This window comes from Electrophorus electricus, chromosome 20, assembly GCF_013358815.1.
Source record: "Electrophorus electricus isolate fEleEle1 chromosome 20, fEleEle1.pri, whole genome shotgun sequence".
Taxonomy (NCBI): Eukaryota; Metazoa; Chordata; class Actinopteri; order Gymnotiformes; family Gymnotidae; genus Electrophorus; species Electrophorus electricus.
Window position 1 is genome coordinate 14,184,309 of NC_049554.1, and position 17,138 is coordinate 14,201,446.

At 44.9% G+C, this 17,138-nt stretch overlaps 1 protein-coding gene across 3 annotated transcripts; it reads right to left on the bottom strand.

Annotated features, from left to right (window-relative positions):
• Positions 1 to 3,369: 3,369 nt before the first annotated feature.
• On the bottom strand, positions 3,370 to 16,291 carry ccdc120 (coiled-coil domain containing 120). 3 transcript variants are annotated; one of them, XM_035520170.1, is made up of 11 exons: positions 15,960 to 16,291; positions 8,204 to 8,331; positions 8,019 to 8,122; positions 7,522 to 7,652; positions 6,811 to 6,918; positions 6,602 to 6,722; positions 5,833 to 5,892; positions 5,245 to 5,401; positions 5,049 to 5,150; positions 3,833 to 4,831; positions 3,370 to 3,679 (listed from the first exon to the last, which is right to left on the bottom strand). In XM_035520170.1, exons 3-11 carry the CDS (start codon positions 8,065 to 8,067, stop codon positions 3,580 to 3,582), a joined length of 1,827 nt encoding a protein of 608 aa, XP_035376063.1. In that variant the 5' UTR covers positions 8,068 to 8,122; positions 8,204 to 8,331; positions 15,960 to 16,291; the 3' UTR covers positions 3,370 to 3,579. The 3 variants fall into 3 exon arrangements, with proteins under 3 accessions (XP_035376063.1, XP_035376065.1, XP_035376064.1); XM_035520172.1 differs by lacking the exon at positions 15,960 to 16,291 and adding an exon at positions 15,397 to 15,693; XM_035520171.1 differs by lacking the exon at positions 15,960 to 16,291 and adding an exon at positions 10,233 to 10,395.
• Between the last annotated feature and the right edge of the window lie 847 nt (positions 16,292 to 17,138).

Here is a 17,138-nt window from a genome sequence, read left to right on the forward strand (position 1 = left end):
GCGCCATGTCACAATGCAAAAGTGATAACCAAGCAGCTCCGTGACCAAAACATTGAAGTGTTGGGTCCATGGCTAGGAAACTCCCTGGATCTCAATCCCATTGAGAACCTGTGGTCAAACCTCAAAAAAGAGGGTGGACAAACAAAAACACAGAAACTGTGATCAACTCCAAGGACTGATTAGGCAAGAATGGGCTGTCATCAGTCAAGAGTTTGCCCAGAAGCTGATATCCAGCATGCCAAGGTGAATTGCAGAAGTCTTAAAAAGAAGGGTCACCACTGTAAATATGGTCGTTGTTTAAAATGGATGTATTTGTCAATAAAAAGTTTAAAAACTTATGAAATGCTTATCATTGTACTTCACTATACCATATAAACATCTGACCAAAGGATTTTAAAAAACTGAGGCAGTAAACCAACATTTGTGTCAGTCTCAAAACTTTTGGCCACGGCTGTATAGGGAGGATAATACATACATGTTATATATGAAAACAACATAATGTCCCATCAGGAGAAAATAAATTTACAAAGACGTATTAGCATGTCAGTGATAGATGGTTAGTTTTCTCCTATGCTATAATCTGTTTCTCTCTCACTCTGAGAGTGAAAATGTGACACTAGTCACAAGTGTGCCAGGTTAAGAAACTGCCCTGTCTGTTCTAAGGATGTGAGTACAGAAGTACCACATGCCATATTATGTTGAACTGGCACACTGTTCCAAGTACGTCCTGCCAGAGGGCACCAGGCAAAGGTCTAATTTAGCCTCATCATCCCTCAGAAATAAGACTTTTCACTGGACTAGTTCAAGAGAAAAAACAAATCAATGCATCATAAACTTTATTATGAATTCATATATGCCCATACAGATAATGTATAGATTATGTTTGATTTAATAAAATCGAGAAACAATAACAACCATTGCATAATGTGGGGGAAAAGGCAAAGAAGTTCTTAATCAAAAAGGTGAAACAGCGGTCGGCCTGGTGCCCAGGTGACGCCAAACCAAACTTCAGTCAGTCAGTATTCACTCAGTATTCAGTATAGCCTTCAGGCATCCCTTCTGCTGGTGTGGACACACTGCAGTCAAGTTTTATGCAAATAAATATGTATACAAAAAGCCGATCCATACATAAATATACAATATATATTTTGTTTTATTCAAGTTGCTAAACCCTTTTGCTAGGGTTATATATTTCATTATATATTTACATACGGTAAAGACAGTCACTGAAACTGAAGTCTACACAACAACAGACTGCCAATGCACAGCGGTTTGGTCATTAGGGATCAGGTCCTATGAGCTGGACGCACCTCACAGAAGAGTGACAACACATAAATGATTTCTCGAAGTTCTACTTAAACAGGAAAGTGTTGATAATCATTGTTTGTACTCACGCCACCTTCCTTGAGCCAGTACTGCAGTGGTTGTCAAGGGCAACCCTGCGGTGTCCACTTGCACACTTTCTCCTGCTCCAACACACCCGACACAGTTTGGTGATCAAAATGGATCAGGTGTGTTAGCCTAGGTAGAAGCCATTCCAGTGCATGATTGCAAGGACCCGGACTGGGAACCAGTGGGAACCAGTGCAGTAATTCATAGTGTTAAAAGTCTTTATAGAACAATAGGCCAAAACTAAACTAGTCAATGTGTGAGCATAATCCTGATACAAGCTAGACAGACATCTGGTTTTGTTTGATATATTTAAGCACTTTCTAAAAGATGTTTATCTAGTGGTGCCTCATTGACTTCACACAATGATGTCAAAGGGAATGGGTTATCAGAAAGAAAGAGAAACTGAAACAACATCAAAAGATCTGGCGACAAACAAACAAAGAAGTCAGGTATATCAACCGCTGAGAGAAAGCAACCATACTGACTAGCTATCAAATGTACAGACCAACGGACATAAGGCCTGCTTATGCCATTCCAATACGACGCATAATGCAATGTTCATGGAACTGTTTTGCATCCGAGCCTTTCTTAAGGCAGACTCGGTGACTGAGAGGGAGACCTTCAGAACCTTCTACTTTCCCAGTCAGCCTGTGGACTACCCTCACCCTTAACCAGGAGTGAGTTTGTAGTCTGGGCTTGACATGTACCGCAGTGACCGTGTGCTGCATGAGCAATGGTTTGAGTTTAGCCCCGGGTAAATCTGCGGATGAGTAGATGACCTGGTGCTGGTTTTAGCAGCGAGCTAGCCAGCCGCGGAACAAGGCTAGCACTTTCCTGGAGTTAGCCACAGATGTCTACCAAGCACAGTACTAATGAATCAGCCAGTGTCGAGTCACAGTTACAGAACTCTCTGGAATGTATGCCCTGTATTTTAGGGAACAACACCGATGACATAACATAGAGCTAAAACACAGAGATCAGCTAAAAAGAACTCAAATATACAATAAGCCGGCTGTGAGTACCCCTAAGCAGCAACTCAAGACTGCGCCCAAAGAGTTCAGTGATATGTCTGAACTGTTCTTTAATTCAGCAACCTTAGCCAGCTCCACACTGGGATGTGATTTATATGTCTGACACTGTCAGTGAGTAACCAGCTCTTCTGCTCACAAATTCTGAGGTAATTGATCACTTTTCTCGGATTATCAAGTGAGGTCCCAGCAGCAGAGCATACGCACAGTAATTGAGACCCTATGTGTGTAGCGTCTTAAGCGTATCATTCACCAAAGACTGCACTGAGCGGTATTTTACCATAGATTAAGCCAAGGAAGTAGATTTCTGCTAATAGAGGATTCTATTTAAAACTACTTCTCTTACAAAGCAATACATAATGCAAGAAAGCATTAGGGTGAAAAATACCCGCTACTGCGCCCCGGGCTAAAAGGTGTGTGCAGAAAACGAGCCCAACGCTGCCTCAGCAGGGAAGGAACCGATCTGCCCATGAAGAGCCCAAGTTCTGAAAAATTAAAGCAAGAACTCTTTGTCTGAAGCATCAGCCTGTTTGCAGGATATTCTCTCCACAAGTTCTCTCATAGGTTCTTTGTGAAATATTCTCAGTGGTATATTGCACTTTTAATAGCTACATATATAGATATATAACCCAACAGGTATGCTACGCATTCATATCTGGTATAATACATTTAAATGCATGAGTTAATTGCAAGTAGATATATTTTCAGATGACTGAATCTGAACCATATTAGTTACAAAATAGCAATTTTGAATACGTACATACATACATACATACATACACACACAAATATGCACATATATATATACACACACACACACACACACACACACACACACACAAACATGTACATATATATATACACACACACACACACACACACACACACACACACACACACACACACACACACACACACACATAAACATGTACATATATATATACACATGTATGTATGTATGTGTGTGTGTATATGTTCTGCAAAAATATATATCCAAAGATGAACGGAAGTTTGTTACTTTATAATGCCCAAATCATATGCAAATGTACCTCTGTAATACAATAATATTTTCAACAGCATACATATCTGCTAGGGCATGATAGCCCAACTCCTCTCTGTTCATACAGCTCATTGTACTGACTGTACAGTTAGAGTTCTGTTAAACCAGAGTTCCGGGGGCAGCGGGATCCGAGCTGGCCTGTTTTGGCGTGGGCTTCTGGGACAGGAAGGGCTCTGAGAAGAGAGTGAGCTCCACGGACCTGACGCAAAGAGAACATGTGATTTACATGTGATTTACATGTGATTTACACATGATTTACATGGGGTGAAAGCGGCACGGAGCCTACTCTGATGCCAGTATCCAGTCTCACATGAGCTGAAGGGGACCAAAAGGGTCATGTGGGAAGACTTACCTGCCCCGCAGAGGGTGCCCGTGAAAGGAGGCAGACTGAGGCATCTGGCGGTGGGAGTAGAGCGGGTCCAGTGGGCCAGACTGCGGCTGGGGTACCAGGTGGTGCGGGGGGCGCAGGGGGAGACCGTCATGCCCCTTGGCTGTGGTGCTGTAACCCAGGGCGTTCCGTAGGTACCAGTCCCGGAGGCCCTCCAGGGCCAGCGCCTTGTGTAGGCTGCGCATGGGGTCGTCTGGAGTGGGCAGCGAGAAGGGCACGGGCCTGCAGCCGAAGGCAGCGCCGGCGACAGGGGGCAGCTCCGCCTGAAGGGGCAGCAGGTTGGGGGTGGAGGTGCTGGGCTCATAAGTGGAGAGCAGCACGGACTCCTGCTGCCGGAGGGGGATGAAGGGTCCGCACGACTTGGTCCGCGTGACCTTCACCCGGCGTGGCTCAGCCTGTGGGTCGGGCAGAAGCGCGGGGCTGTAGGTGGGCGGAGCCGCGGCCAGGTGGATCTGCGAATGGGAGAAGCCGTTGTAGTGCGGAGGCGTGGCAGCCGCCGGGAGGTTGGGCCAGGCCTGGCCGGCCGACTGTCTGAGCGGCGGCTGGGTCGCTCTGTTCTGCTGCTTGCCCCAGATGTAGTCCATCAGGATCTCATTGTAGCCCGAGCCGCTCACCCTCCCACCCACCGATGAGCGCATGCGCCCCTGCTCTGCAGCTCCCCCTAGCGCCCTCTCCGGGCTGCCCCGGTACACCTGCCGGAGCTTGCCATCCATCAGCGACTCAGAGCTCTTGTAGGGTCCGGCTCTGGGGGGCATGCCACTTCGTGGGTGCCCGGCGTCGTGCGGCTCCTGCAGGGTGGAGCGGTCCAGTAAGGCCTCGGAGCTGTTACTGCGGCGGGCGCGCGAGCCGTACGGGCATCCTCGGCAGTCGGAGGCCGAGCTCTCCAGAGACGCCAGCGGAACAAACTGGGAGACGTCGGGGCTGCTGTCCCGTTGTTTTACTGGGCCGTCAGTGGGGTCAGGCCTGACGCATGGAACAGCACATAGAAAAACAGAAATAACACCACTGAGGGCTGTATTTTTACTTGGACCTCTGCATGTTACCACAACTGCAACATAATCAGAATTCATAATCATTTCACTTAAAATAATCTTTCATTTAAATAAATCAAAATAATATAATAATGATGTCTATGGTTTTGCAGTTTATAGCAAATTGGAATTAGTGAATATTACTGTACCTCATATGGATGCTGATTGGTGCAGTTCGAGACAGAAGAGGTGTGGCTGGAACACTCCTGCCCTCCATATTGGATGCACTCCTTGGCAGGGAGTGGCTTGGACTAGATTGACAGGCAGACATGCACGGATGGTCATTACCTACTGCGTAAAGACAAGCTGTCCGAGGCCGCAGGACGGCGGGACGCCCTCGGCTACCTGATGGAGCTGGAGGCAGAGTTGCGGCGGGTCCTCATCTCGTAGTAGATGTCCACCGGAGACAGTTTCCTGCAGAATTGACCGTCGGGGCTGGCCAAGGCCAGGCGGGGGTGAGAGTGGGAGTGGTGTTCCGGAGCCACGCTGGGGGACGACTCCTCTGTGGAGCGTGGGGACACACAGGGTTAGTGCTGGTCATGAGCAGAGCCAGGTCTCGCTGAGCATCCCCACTGATCCTGGGTCAGTGCCCCTGGATCAACAGCGCAACTCTGAGCTACTTCCTGAATTGAGGAGCAGGATGTGAAGAGCTACTGCAGAGGCAATACACTGATAATAAACGCACAGTTTTAGCATACTAATTTCATCTAGTTTTGACATTAACTGACATTTATAGTAAGACCCATAAATACTGTTTCTTAGTTTTAACCTACCCATCATGCTATGTATCTGTCTATGAGGGTAGGTACCTGTCATTCTACCTATCCACTCCTCTGTGTACCATCCAATCTGTCCATCTACCAGTCTATCGTTCTATCTATCATTCGGCCCTTACGTTTCGATGTGCATGGCTGGAGAATATACGTGACTCACCATTGTCTTGAGACTGAGTGGAGTCTGACATGGAGCTGCTCTCCGATTTAACCGTTTCCTCTGCAAAAGAATTTAGGAAGATGCACAACACCATCAGCCTTCCAAACAAGCCAACTTTACCGACCTTAAACGCACAGCTGCCAAATCCACCCCTCTCATGCAGACATGTTTTGTTTACGAGCACATTGACGTCTTTTTGTGTAACGGACTGCTTGTTCTATCTGTTCCCCACACGCCAGCACCAGCGGTTGGAGCCTGATTAGACTGCTACGTCACTCTCAGCTCCCATGCAGCTGGAGTGCAAACGTAAACAGAGAACAGCCGTCCCTGAAGGGAGACGATGGGCGCTACACTCAGGTGAAGTGAGTCACCCCCGCCCGTGCCGTGTTCATACACTTGACAGTGAAGGCTAAGATTAGAAACGTACGCATCTAAGAAAGCATGATGCAGATCAACACACACACACACACACACACACACACACTCGCATACAAAACACACACACACATGCTCACATGTGCATGCACACACACAAAATTCAAGCATGCACAGATTAGTCCTGGATACAATGAAACACCTGTGTGAAACCCGTGGAGGACGGTGTGTATTGAATCACTTGTGTGACACCGGCAGTGGAAAGTGTGTGTCAAATTACCTGTGTGACACCTGCAATGCACTGTGGGTTGACTCACTGTGTGTGACACCTGTGGTGGACAATTTGTTGAATTATCTGTGTGACACCCATGGTGGACGGTGTGTGGGGACTCACCTGTGTGACACCCGCGGTGGACGGTCCTCTTGCAGTGCAGCGTGGTTTTGTCCAACTCCACGGTTCGCCGGAGGGCCCCACTGAAAAGAGTCTTCATTTGTCTTCTCTGGCCGGGGTCGTCCTACATCAAAGCAAACGCCCTTTTAGACCCATTTATCCCTGCAGGTGCAGAGTCGCAGTAATGAAAACGCAGCGACCCTTGACCTCACCTCTACCTTGGAGAGGGTGAGGGGAGGCAGGCCAAGCCTGCGCTGGATAAAAGGGGGTCGCTCCCCCACTTGCAGAGGAAAGACATGGGGCAGCTTCCCCGTCAGCTCCTGCAAACACATTTGACAGCTTCGTGTCGGTTTACAACCGAAGGATGACTAGCGCTCAGTGTGCTCAGAGTGTCGTTATCTGCGTTACCTTGTGCAGGGTTTTAAAAAAAAAAAAAACCTCTCAACAAATGTCAGTGTAGTACCTGATTCAGCTTAATTCTGCTCTGTAGGAATTATTCCATGTGTGATTATTTTATTGTTTCAGTTTACTCATCTTCCAAATGAACAAATTCAGATGAGTAAAGATTTGTAAAGATTCGTAAACATTTTCACAAAGGTTTGTAAAGTATTGTAAAGATCTATAAAAAAAATTCTGTGATGTAAGATAGATGTACAGTGCAGTGTTTGGTGATGTAAGCTTGATGTAAAGTATGGTGTTTGGTGATGTAAGATGGATGTACAATGTTGTGTTTGGTGATGTAAGATGGATGTACAATGTTGTGTTTGGTGATGTAAGCTGGATGTGCAGTGTGGTGTGGTGTTTGGTGATGTAAGCTGGATGTGCAGTGTAGTGTTTGGTGATGTAAGCTGGATGTGCAGTGTGGTGTTTGGTGATGTAAGCTGGATGTGCAGTGTGGTGTCTGGTGATGGAAGATGGCGCACCGCCTCCAGCAGACACACTTGACGAAGCTCCTCCAACCGGCTGCTCAGGAGCGTCTGCAGGGTCTGTTTCCTGTCCTGCAGCTCGGAGAGCCGCTCCGCCTGCTGAGTGCTGTCCCCAGGGCCCTGGACATCTGCACACACACGCACACACATACACACACACACACACTTAGGCAGGGGCTAAATGGGAAATAGCAACCCTCAAACTGTTTATAGTTAGAGGTGGAAATTATATGAATAATAACCTACAGGATACATTTATCTCATTCTGAAATTAGAAGTAAACCATTCAGAAAGCTTGACCCCTGAGGTAAGTGGAAGTTAACTGCTTTGAATAAGGGCAAAAGACTTGTACTTTATTTGTCTATTTTGCAACAGAAATATTTTTTTTTGCTACTCAGTTATGTGGAAGAGGAAGTAGACCCCCATCACCAGCAGAGCCCCAGGCATCACCTGCTGCCCTCAAACCTATCGAGATCCAACCAGAGGCAACTCACCAGGAGCCCCTGGACCCATGTCGGTGTTAAATTGCCCTTTGACCTCCATAGGCTCGAGACAAAAGACGTCCTGCAGATCAAATCGCTCATTCAGCTCTCACCTCCTGGAAGAGACGTGGAGCAGACCTCAGACTGCTGTCGGGGAGGGTCAGGGAATTCACGGCTGGATCACCCTCCCACCTCACCTTGCAGCTGCAGCAGTGTGATCCATGTCGTTCAGTCGTGTGTGTGGGTCTGCCGGCCACCGTCCGCAGCAGGACAGGCAGGGCTTTAAACTGGTGCTACTGAAACACTCTTCAGTAATATATCAGCCCTAAAGGAAAAACGATAATATTACTATTAACAGCTTCCTTTATACATTGGTAATGTCCTCTAGGAACCTTTTGAAAGCAGATTGTAGCTATACATATACAAGCCTGTGTGAGCAGGAACATTTAACCAGAAGAACAGAAGGCTCAGTGATGACAAGGTTAAGCAGAAATACACATCATGTAAACGAAAAGCCAAAAATGTATTTGTCAATACCACAAAATGTATACAGAATCAGTGATTAAGGAATTAAATAAACGCCTGTCCTGTCACCTTTCGTGAACTCCTGCACGATTGTAATCCAGACTGTTCATTGATAAGTCAGTGACAGGTTTAAAGAGTTCCAAAAAGAAGCAAGAAAAAGAGAAAACAAAAAATAAACCAAAAAAAATCTTACATGAATGCTGAGAGGCAATTTAAATGCATTCCAGACTGTGGTCCGAAAGTCAAAAGCAGATCAAAGTCAAGCTTTGGCCACACTAAAGTCTTTTTATATCTTCTGGTTTTCAACATGGCCAATGTTCTCAAAGCTCAGACTATTATGAGTATTACATATCAACAGGAAGCTCGCTTACTGAGAAAAAGCAGGACTATCTCACCAGCACTGCACACACCAGCAATGACTCACTTAAATTCCTGTCACATAATAAACAAGCTAAACAACACAATACATTTCAAAAGGCAAACGCTAAAACATTATTATGGCCGTGTTGACGCCACATTCCATACGTTTCAGAGGAAGCCACAAGAAGCAGTGAATTGAAGTCAATTAAATGTTTTTTAAAGCTGTGAAGACCTTGCTCTTGTTCAGCGGGCAGAAAAAGTGAACAACAAGGGTTTCTGAGTCATCCGCACAGCACAAACTTTTCAATTAAATGATAAACAAACTTAGCACATGACACTTTTACACAGAGTCTGCATAGCCGCTTTGACACAGTTTGCGTACACTATGGTACAGACAGTTGCATATTTACGACATTTAGCTGATGCTTTTATCCAAAGCAACTTACAATTATGACTGAGTACAACTTGAGTAATTGAGGGTTAAGGGTCTTGCTCAGGGGCCCAACAGTGGCAACTTGGCAGTGGTGGGACTTGAAACACCAACCCCTCCAATTACAAGTCAAGGACCTCAACCACTGAGCTACCACTGCCCCTGCACATTGAGTGCAATGAGTGCTTCACAGTACAGATATAAACGGCTGTCAGGAGTAAAAGAGGAAAGATGAAGCTGAAGGCTAAATGGTAAAAACTAGTCACAGGTGAAGAGGCGAGAGAAGGGTATGAAGAGAGGGAGCGAGCGGGCATTTGAGCACACAGAGCAGGAGCTGACACGGTGCCAGCAGGCGCGTGAACGCGAGAGCAGCTTAACACAGCCGCGCGCACTGGGACGCTGCTGTGGGTTAATGTGTTTTAGCGGACGGCACCTCTGAGATGAAAACGACAAATCAAGGTTAGTCTGGAGAAGTCAAATATAATTGTTCCTGTAAGCATATACGTACATCCAGAGAAATATAGCCTGATGATAACAGATTATATTGATGTATGCTTTATCTCAAAGACCCATAATCTTCGGCACACTCAAATTTATGACTGATTGCAATGCGAAGACAGGTGTGTTTATGTTGGTAACAAAGTTGCGCACACTGCGTTATTTATGTTATTGTCCATATTCTCAAAACACTTGCTGAGCTTTGTCTCCTAATTTTCAGATCTTATCGGCGCACTCCCGGCGCTTTTTGAAGTTCTTAGTATTTACATGTTCAGAAGCTTTAACAAGTTACTTTAAAGGATCGAATCCCATATTTTAGTATATGTTAGAAATAATATTTAAATAGCATTCAAGCCCACAACTTCACAGTTGATGAACATCGTTCCGCTTCCTTAGTGGTCTCGAGAACTTACCTGGAAAAGAAGTGCGCTATATGATGCAGGTTTAAGGCCTTGGGACAAGAAACGCAGTCCCGTTCATTCATTAATACATGCCAGTTTATTGGTACATCCGTCTGTTCAGGGCCGAAAGTGCTGCTGCACGATTGATATATTTCATCTCACCTGGTCGCGCGCACCATGCTCAATTCCCCTGAGCAGAAAGCAAGAGGACGAGACCAATTCGCCAGGACTGGTAGGGGAAGACGTCAAGCCTCTTGTGGACAGACGTCGTGTACTGAGCGTCAGAAGGCAGAAATCCCGTTTAAGAATTAAGAAGTCGTGTTAGTTGACACACAGATCACGTTCCGATCCCCACATAGAAATGATCACATGACCATTCAGAAATTCCACGAGCGCGCGCGCGCGCGTTTAAGTGTGTGTGTGTGTGTGTAAGTGTGTGTGTCTGTGTGTCTGTGTCTGTGTGTGGGTGTGCGTGTGTGTGTGTGTAAGTGTGTGTGTGTGAGAGTGAGTGAGTGAGTGAGTGTGTGTGTGTGTGTGTGTGTGTGTGTGTGTGTGTGTGTGTGTGTGTGTGTGTAAGTGTGACATGGTTTCGCCTGAATAAAGTGACAGGTGAGGTAGCGCCACCCGCATTAGTAGTTCATAAGCAGAGTATATTCTGTACTGTCATTGTAATCTGATATTCTAACGGAGGCTTCTGGAGTCATTCTTTGTATTATAAAATATTTATCAATTCAACAACGATAGTAACAAAAGCAATATACGTATTCTATTAATATGTACCTGTGGAATAAAACTACCACAATAATAATGTAATTAGCATGAAATTATATTTACATGTAATTATTAATGTGGTCATAGTTCCAAGTGGCATGGCTTACCGTGTCTTCCCATGACCTTTGCATATAGCAACCTGTTTATTTTCCTTTATCAATGTTCTTTATCTCCACAAAACCACACACCCACACACACACACACACACGCAAACACACGGTTGTTTGTTAAATCGTGTTTTTTTTTGCTTGGTTATTTACAAGAAATTGCAGAAAATAATTTTCTGACTTTTTAAATGAAGTGTAGATAATGATCTGAAACTGGCGTAAGCCATGAGACAACTGTTTACACGTGTGCAACTGTTTAGATACGTTTTAATATTCAGATACTTCTCTATGCGTTCTTACAGTCTGTAATACAGCTGATCGTTACTGCTGTTTTTAAAGACGCCTCTGGAATTCCTCTGGAATTTAAGAGGAATGTAGCTTTGATAGAAAGTTCAAGAAACATCCTGTTTCTTTTGTCCTTCATACCACTGTCCGCATCTTATCTGGCGTGTGGCTAAGCCCCTTTCTCCTGCTGAGGTGTTCGGCCTTAAGAACTGCATTAATGCAGAGGGCAGATCAGAAGTCCTTCGAGAGGAGAGTACGAGTAGTTCTGTGAGTGAGACGTGCGAGGTCCGGCTTGGATCTCCCTCCACTGGCAGGAGATTGCCGTTGACTCCTAACGTCTCCTCATTCTCCAGTGGGACTCCCTTATGTGCAGTAAGAACTCAGTCGAGGCCACAGTAACCAGCATCAAATCCTGTCATGCCAGTAAAATGATATTTATATGATTACTAACATAAATCTCGTGTGCATCCGTTTCTTGGTCCCCTCCTCTACAACCTTTGCTTTTCCCAGCGTTTTGAGTATCAGCACTTGTGTATAAGGCAGACTGCACCAAGGCAGTTTAACCTTATGAAGCAATTTACAAACACGTGGCAGATTAGGACCGTAATCGTAACTGTGTGAGAAAACGGGGCATTCCAATTTTTGTGGAGGAACAGGAATGGCACTTGGCACTTTCTGTGGTGGCCTAGCAGACGTGTTCTGACGTGTTTTCCTTCAGGGCTGTTGTGAGTACCGTTCCTGCAGGCCTGGGAGGATATAACTCATGTTACTGCACCATCACGCAGCGCTGTGCGGTCCCCAGCACAAACGGGCCGCTGTGAAATCTCAGCTGAGAAAACTACAGGGCTGCTATTTAACAAGACTCGCTGGAGTGCAATTATGATCTCTGATGGAAAGTCACATGTTCAAGGGGTCCAGCTTTGGCACTGACCCACAAGGTCCCCATCACTGATGTGTAGAAGATGGGGTAAGTGAGAATCATGCATAAATTACACTTTATTTGCAATTCTGACAACAAAAAATGTTGATTTCAATTAATTAATAAGCACTTTGTGCACATTGATCTGTGTCAGCCTGGCCAATAACAGAAGTATCCATGAACTGAGAATGAAGTTGTCAGCTAAGAATAAACATTACCAAACACTAGACATAAACAACATAGAAGAACCAGTCTGTGAAAGGCTAAAAGCCTGTGACCAATCACTCTGAACACACAACTTTTCATCTCAAATAAACCAGCATTTGTGTGTTTGACCTACAATACGGAACATGTGTAGGCTTCCATAGAATGACGAGAATAACTGAACTATCTTTGAAGTTGTGCTTTTTAAATTTGCTGCCAAAATACCAGTGCTTTAATACAGCTAGTCTTTGACTGGCTGAGTATATTTCCAACATATTATATGCAATGATCAACTAAGGAGTACAGTATAAGAGTAGTACAATAATATAGAACATTTAAAATCTACAACTGATGTATTTTCATATATTCACTGATATATAGTCCAAAACAAGGAAGTTAGCTTAAAGGTATGCTTGGTTTTTGTGACCTACTAATACTTTGAGGTAATGAAAGGACAATTATTTCTATGATTGGATCTTTAAAGAATTTATTATATCTATAAATCCCCCCACCCCTCAAAGCTACAATAAGCATTAACCTCCCCCATTGTTTGTATCTTCCAATAAACCATACATTCGGCCCACACAAACACCCCACACAACATCCTTAGCTGGTCTCAGAGCTACAACGTTCCCAGTTTACATATGTGTAGACTGTGGCCTTGTATTGGCTGCATGATTGTTGACCACAATAATCAGAGTTCATAACGCCCATGCCAACTCTTTTCTGTGCTTTCCTAAGCTAGGCACTGGTGAGGGGAGCACTCCAGCTCCCTCGCTTCCACTGACCTGATCTACAAGCACAAAGACTTTGGGGCCCTCATCTACAGCTTTGTTTGTTTTAAACTTCAGCTTTTAAAGATCACAGAAAAAGATAACTGGAAACAGGCCAGTCCTGCTCCCCCAGTGATCTGCAGTAAACGCCACGTAGAAACAGCCAAGCCAGAGACATGCAGCGCCGTAGCTTACAATAATTAATCTTACTAGTACTTGAATAATTACTGTAGACTCCCTTTCCTGTTCATGGCGGCCCATGCGGTCTTTCGTCTCTGTTTTCTTTACTACTAAATAATTGAGGGCAGAGCAGACAGGCCACAGTAAAAATGACTCCCGCCTGGCAACAATGTGGTAAATCCCTCTGTGAAAACGGCCACGCTTAGCAGCGAGTCCAGAATGCAGTCAGAGGGTTTCACTGCCTCGGGCACTGTGCTTGGGTCTCTTTCTCACACACACACACACACACACACACACACACACACAACTCACCCAGACACAAAAGCCCATTTGTTTAGACAAGTTCACACCCAGTGCTTAGAACACTGTGCAGACGAGGAGAAAGTTCCCCAATTCTCTGCGAGTTTTACTTTGTAATTATAACTAATAGTTTTATTTTGAATAGGAGTCCTTTGAGATAACTTGTATTCACAATAAGTCAGAAAAAAAGAAACCTGAAAGACTTTAGCAATGACCCCCTCCCCAAAACAACAGTGTTGCAACAATGTAAGATGATTCAAATGTAGTTAACAGCAATATTATATTGGAGCATATTAAAAAAGCCCCAAATTTCTGACTGGCACTAAAACATTGTTTTCAATTAATTCAAATTGAACAGAAGAATTTCATGCCTAGTTTTGTGGACAACAGCTAGTAAAATAAACTGCTCTGGGATCTGTGGGCAATTTCAACACTGTTACACACTCCTGATGCTTTATGTTGCAGCAGCATTCTGCCAACACCCAGACGCAGGAGAGCATGCCGGCCTTGGCTCAGAAGTCATTTCCATCTGCCCTACTGCACACACGGACAGGACGTTATGCAACAAGGGAGCCAGTGGGGTCTCTGTTGTGCCCTGTGTCCTCAGGTTTGGGGGCTCAGGGAGAGAACTGAGGACATGTCGAGTGGGAGCTTGCTGGAGGGAGACGTCTGTGCTGTGAGCTAGGACCGAGTCACAGTCACGCGAACAGAACCGTGAGGCCCGGCCTCTTCACCGACAGTAAACAGACCACAGCAGGGTGGGGAATGCCACTCACACGCCACTCAAGCTTCTGTAGCTGCAGTTTAAAATCAACAAAATCACTTCTGTGAGAAACGTAGCCGGACATGCTCTGAGAATTTCTCTATGAAACACGCAGGGACTTTGGTGAGGCACGTTTAAAACCACAGAAGAGAACCACGGAAGAGAACAAGCACAAAGAGAACTTTTGTTTGTTTGAAGAACACTAAGTGAGTAATAGTTTTGTTAGTGGAAAATGGTGAAGCACCCAAGCAGCAGAAGGGAGGCAGTCTCTCTTAATTTGATTTGTGGCTTCAGCTCACAGCTGGAATTACACACATTTCAAAGTAACTGAAATAGCAAAATTATATCCTGCATGTAGAAAATAACTGGACACTGCATGCAAAACATTAATCCTAGAACTGATTCGTTCTAGCACTGATTCATCCTAGCAATGATTCATCACAGCACAGATTAATTCTAGCACTGATTAATTCTAGCACTGATTGATCATAGCACTGATTCATTCTAGCGCTGGTGCCATCTAATTTATTTTATTTATTTTTTTTTTTTATAACATTCAGAGCACTCATATTTGAGTACATTGGCCCTACAAACATCTGGGAAGAAGAAAACAAATAAACATAACTGTCTGCGCATTTTTGCTGGGTGGTGCAAGCAAAAAAGCGCATTTGCATTCTTTGTGCAGTCTGTACCATGGGTGTATTTCTCACGAGTCGCCTGCTTAAATTTGACGCACGGTGAGAAACCATCTGATGCAACACGAGGAATTCACTCAAGAAAATCACTCAGCCACGAGGCCTAATGTAGGGCTGCGTGTGATTCCAAAGCCCATAAAAAGCGGACTGCACAATGCATCGATAAAAACGAGACAAACCGTGAGGACATAAGAGAGGCAACGCCGCGGTCTGAAACCGTGTGCAGCCTGCTCCGCGGTCTCCTGCAGCCGGAGTCTGGGGTCGGCATCCTTGCTAGAGTCTGCTGCTCCTCCTTCCACACATGAACGCTGCTTTACTGTCGCGTTGCCGTAAATTAAACGCCAGCATGTGAAAATGTATGAAGAACGAACTGGTTCTTTAGTTGACTGGAAGAGAAGCCGGTGCCCTGATGGGGAGATCCTCACCGGAATATTAAGTGTACGGGTGGCGCAAGTGGAAGACACGCCAGGGTAAGATCAACTGGAGAGTGTCTTATTCAAAACATCTCACACACACACACACACACACACACACACACACACACACACATACATACATACGCGCAAACACGTAAACAAAGGTCTGGCTCAATTAATCCCAGAAATCAAACGTGTTAATAAATGCGATCCAGCAACATCCTGTCCCGGTATCACGGTTAACCACGCGTCTGTACTTTTTGCTCTGACACAAAAACGTAAATAATAATGCATGTGAGATGGAGGTGGATCAGAACCGAGGCTACCTGGAGACAAGGTGGTAATGATGCGAAGGTCCCGTAAATCGAGCAGGACATGGAGCAGGTCCTCCCTTCGGCGTGCCGTTTGAAATCAGAGAGCGCTTATGATCCTCTGACTTTCACAGCATTCCCGTGTATTCCACAGCAAGGAAAATTATCGCATCAGTTTGACACGTTAACGAGACAGGGCGACGTTATCATACAGACTGCGGTGGCAACTGCACAGTTGTAAACAACCCGTGTGAACGGACTTGCGGGTCCGGTCCAAATTCATCAGCCTGTGAGTCACGTCAAGCAGAATCCGGCAGCGCTGCACTAAAACGAGGAGCCCGTTTTCCTCCTGGGTGTGCAGCTCACCCCGGGGCCCAGGTCCTGCTACAGGCGAACATGGCCAGGACACGGATACACTGGCCCCTTTAACTCCTTCATGCTCGACATTAGTTCATCCCGAACACAGCCAAAATGACACCTAAAGGCCATCTTTCGTGGTGACACTCAAGACGTCTGGTACGTTTTCTGAATGTTCTACAAGTCATTTAATAAGATTTTTCACATTTAAATTCATCCTTTGTTAGGCATGAGACTAATTGAAAATTAGTCGTGTGTACCTGCAAGAGAACTTTCTGATTTAATATGAAAATAACAAATATTGTAAATATTTGGAATATCCAGGTAACAGGTTGTGTTGACTTCCTTACTACCATGGTGGGTGACACTTATTACTTATTTGAAAACTCCATTTATTTGTTGAAATGTGTATAATAATGCCATTTATATAATAATAAACTATTGCAACATTTGAAGACCTGTGAACTTGATAAAAGGCCTTTTGTGTAGAACATGAGCAGACGCTAATGCTTCCGGAATCAATGAAAGTTTTTAAAAACTTACAATTCATTTAAGAATGAACAAAATTGTTCATAAGTGCTTCCAAATAAAACTTAAAAACACAGGACAAAGTAATTCTTTCCAATGTGAAAAAACAAAACAGAAAAACTCAAAACAAGCCATATCTACGCATTGCTGTGTGCAGATGATTCGGCTTCTCTCTCTAAAACCTCACCCGAGGAGAACAGGAACATTTAAACTACACCAGAGCTGCCAAAACCAGCGGCTTCCACTGCCTAAGGGTTACAGCACCAGTGAGGTTTTGTGTGTACCAGACGTTATTCGGATCATTCCCAG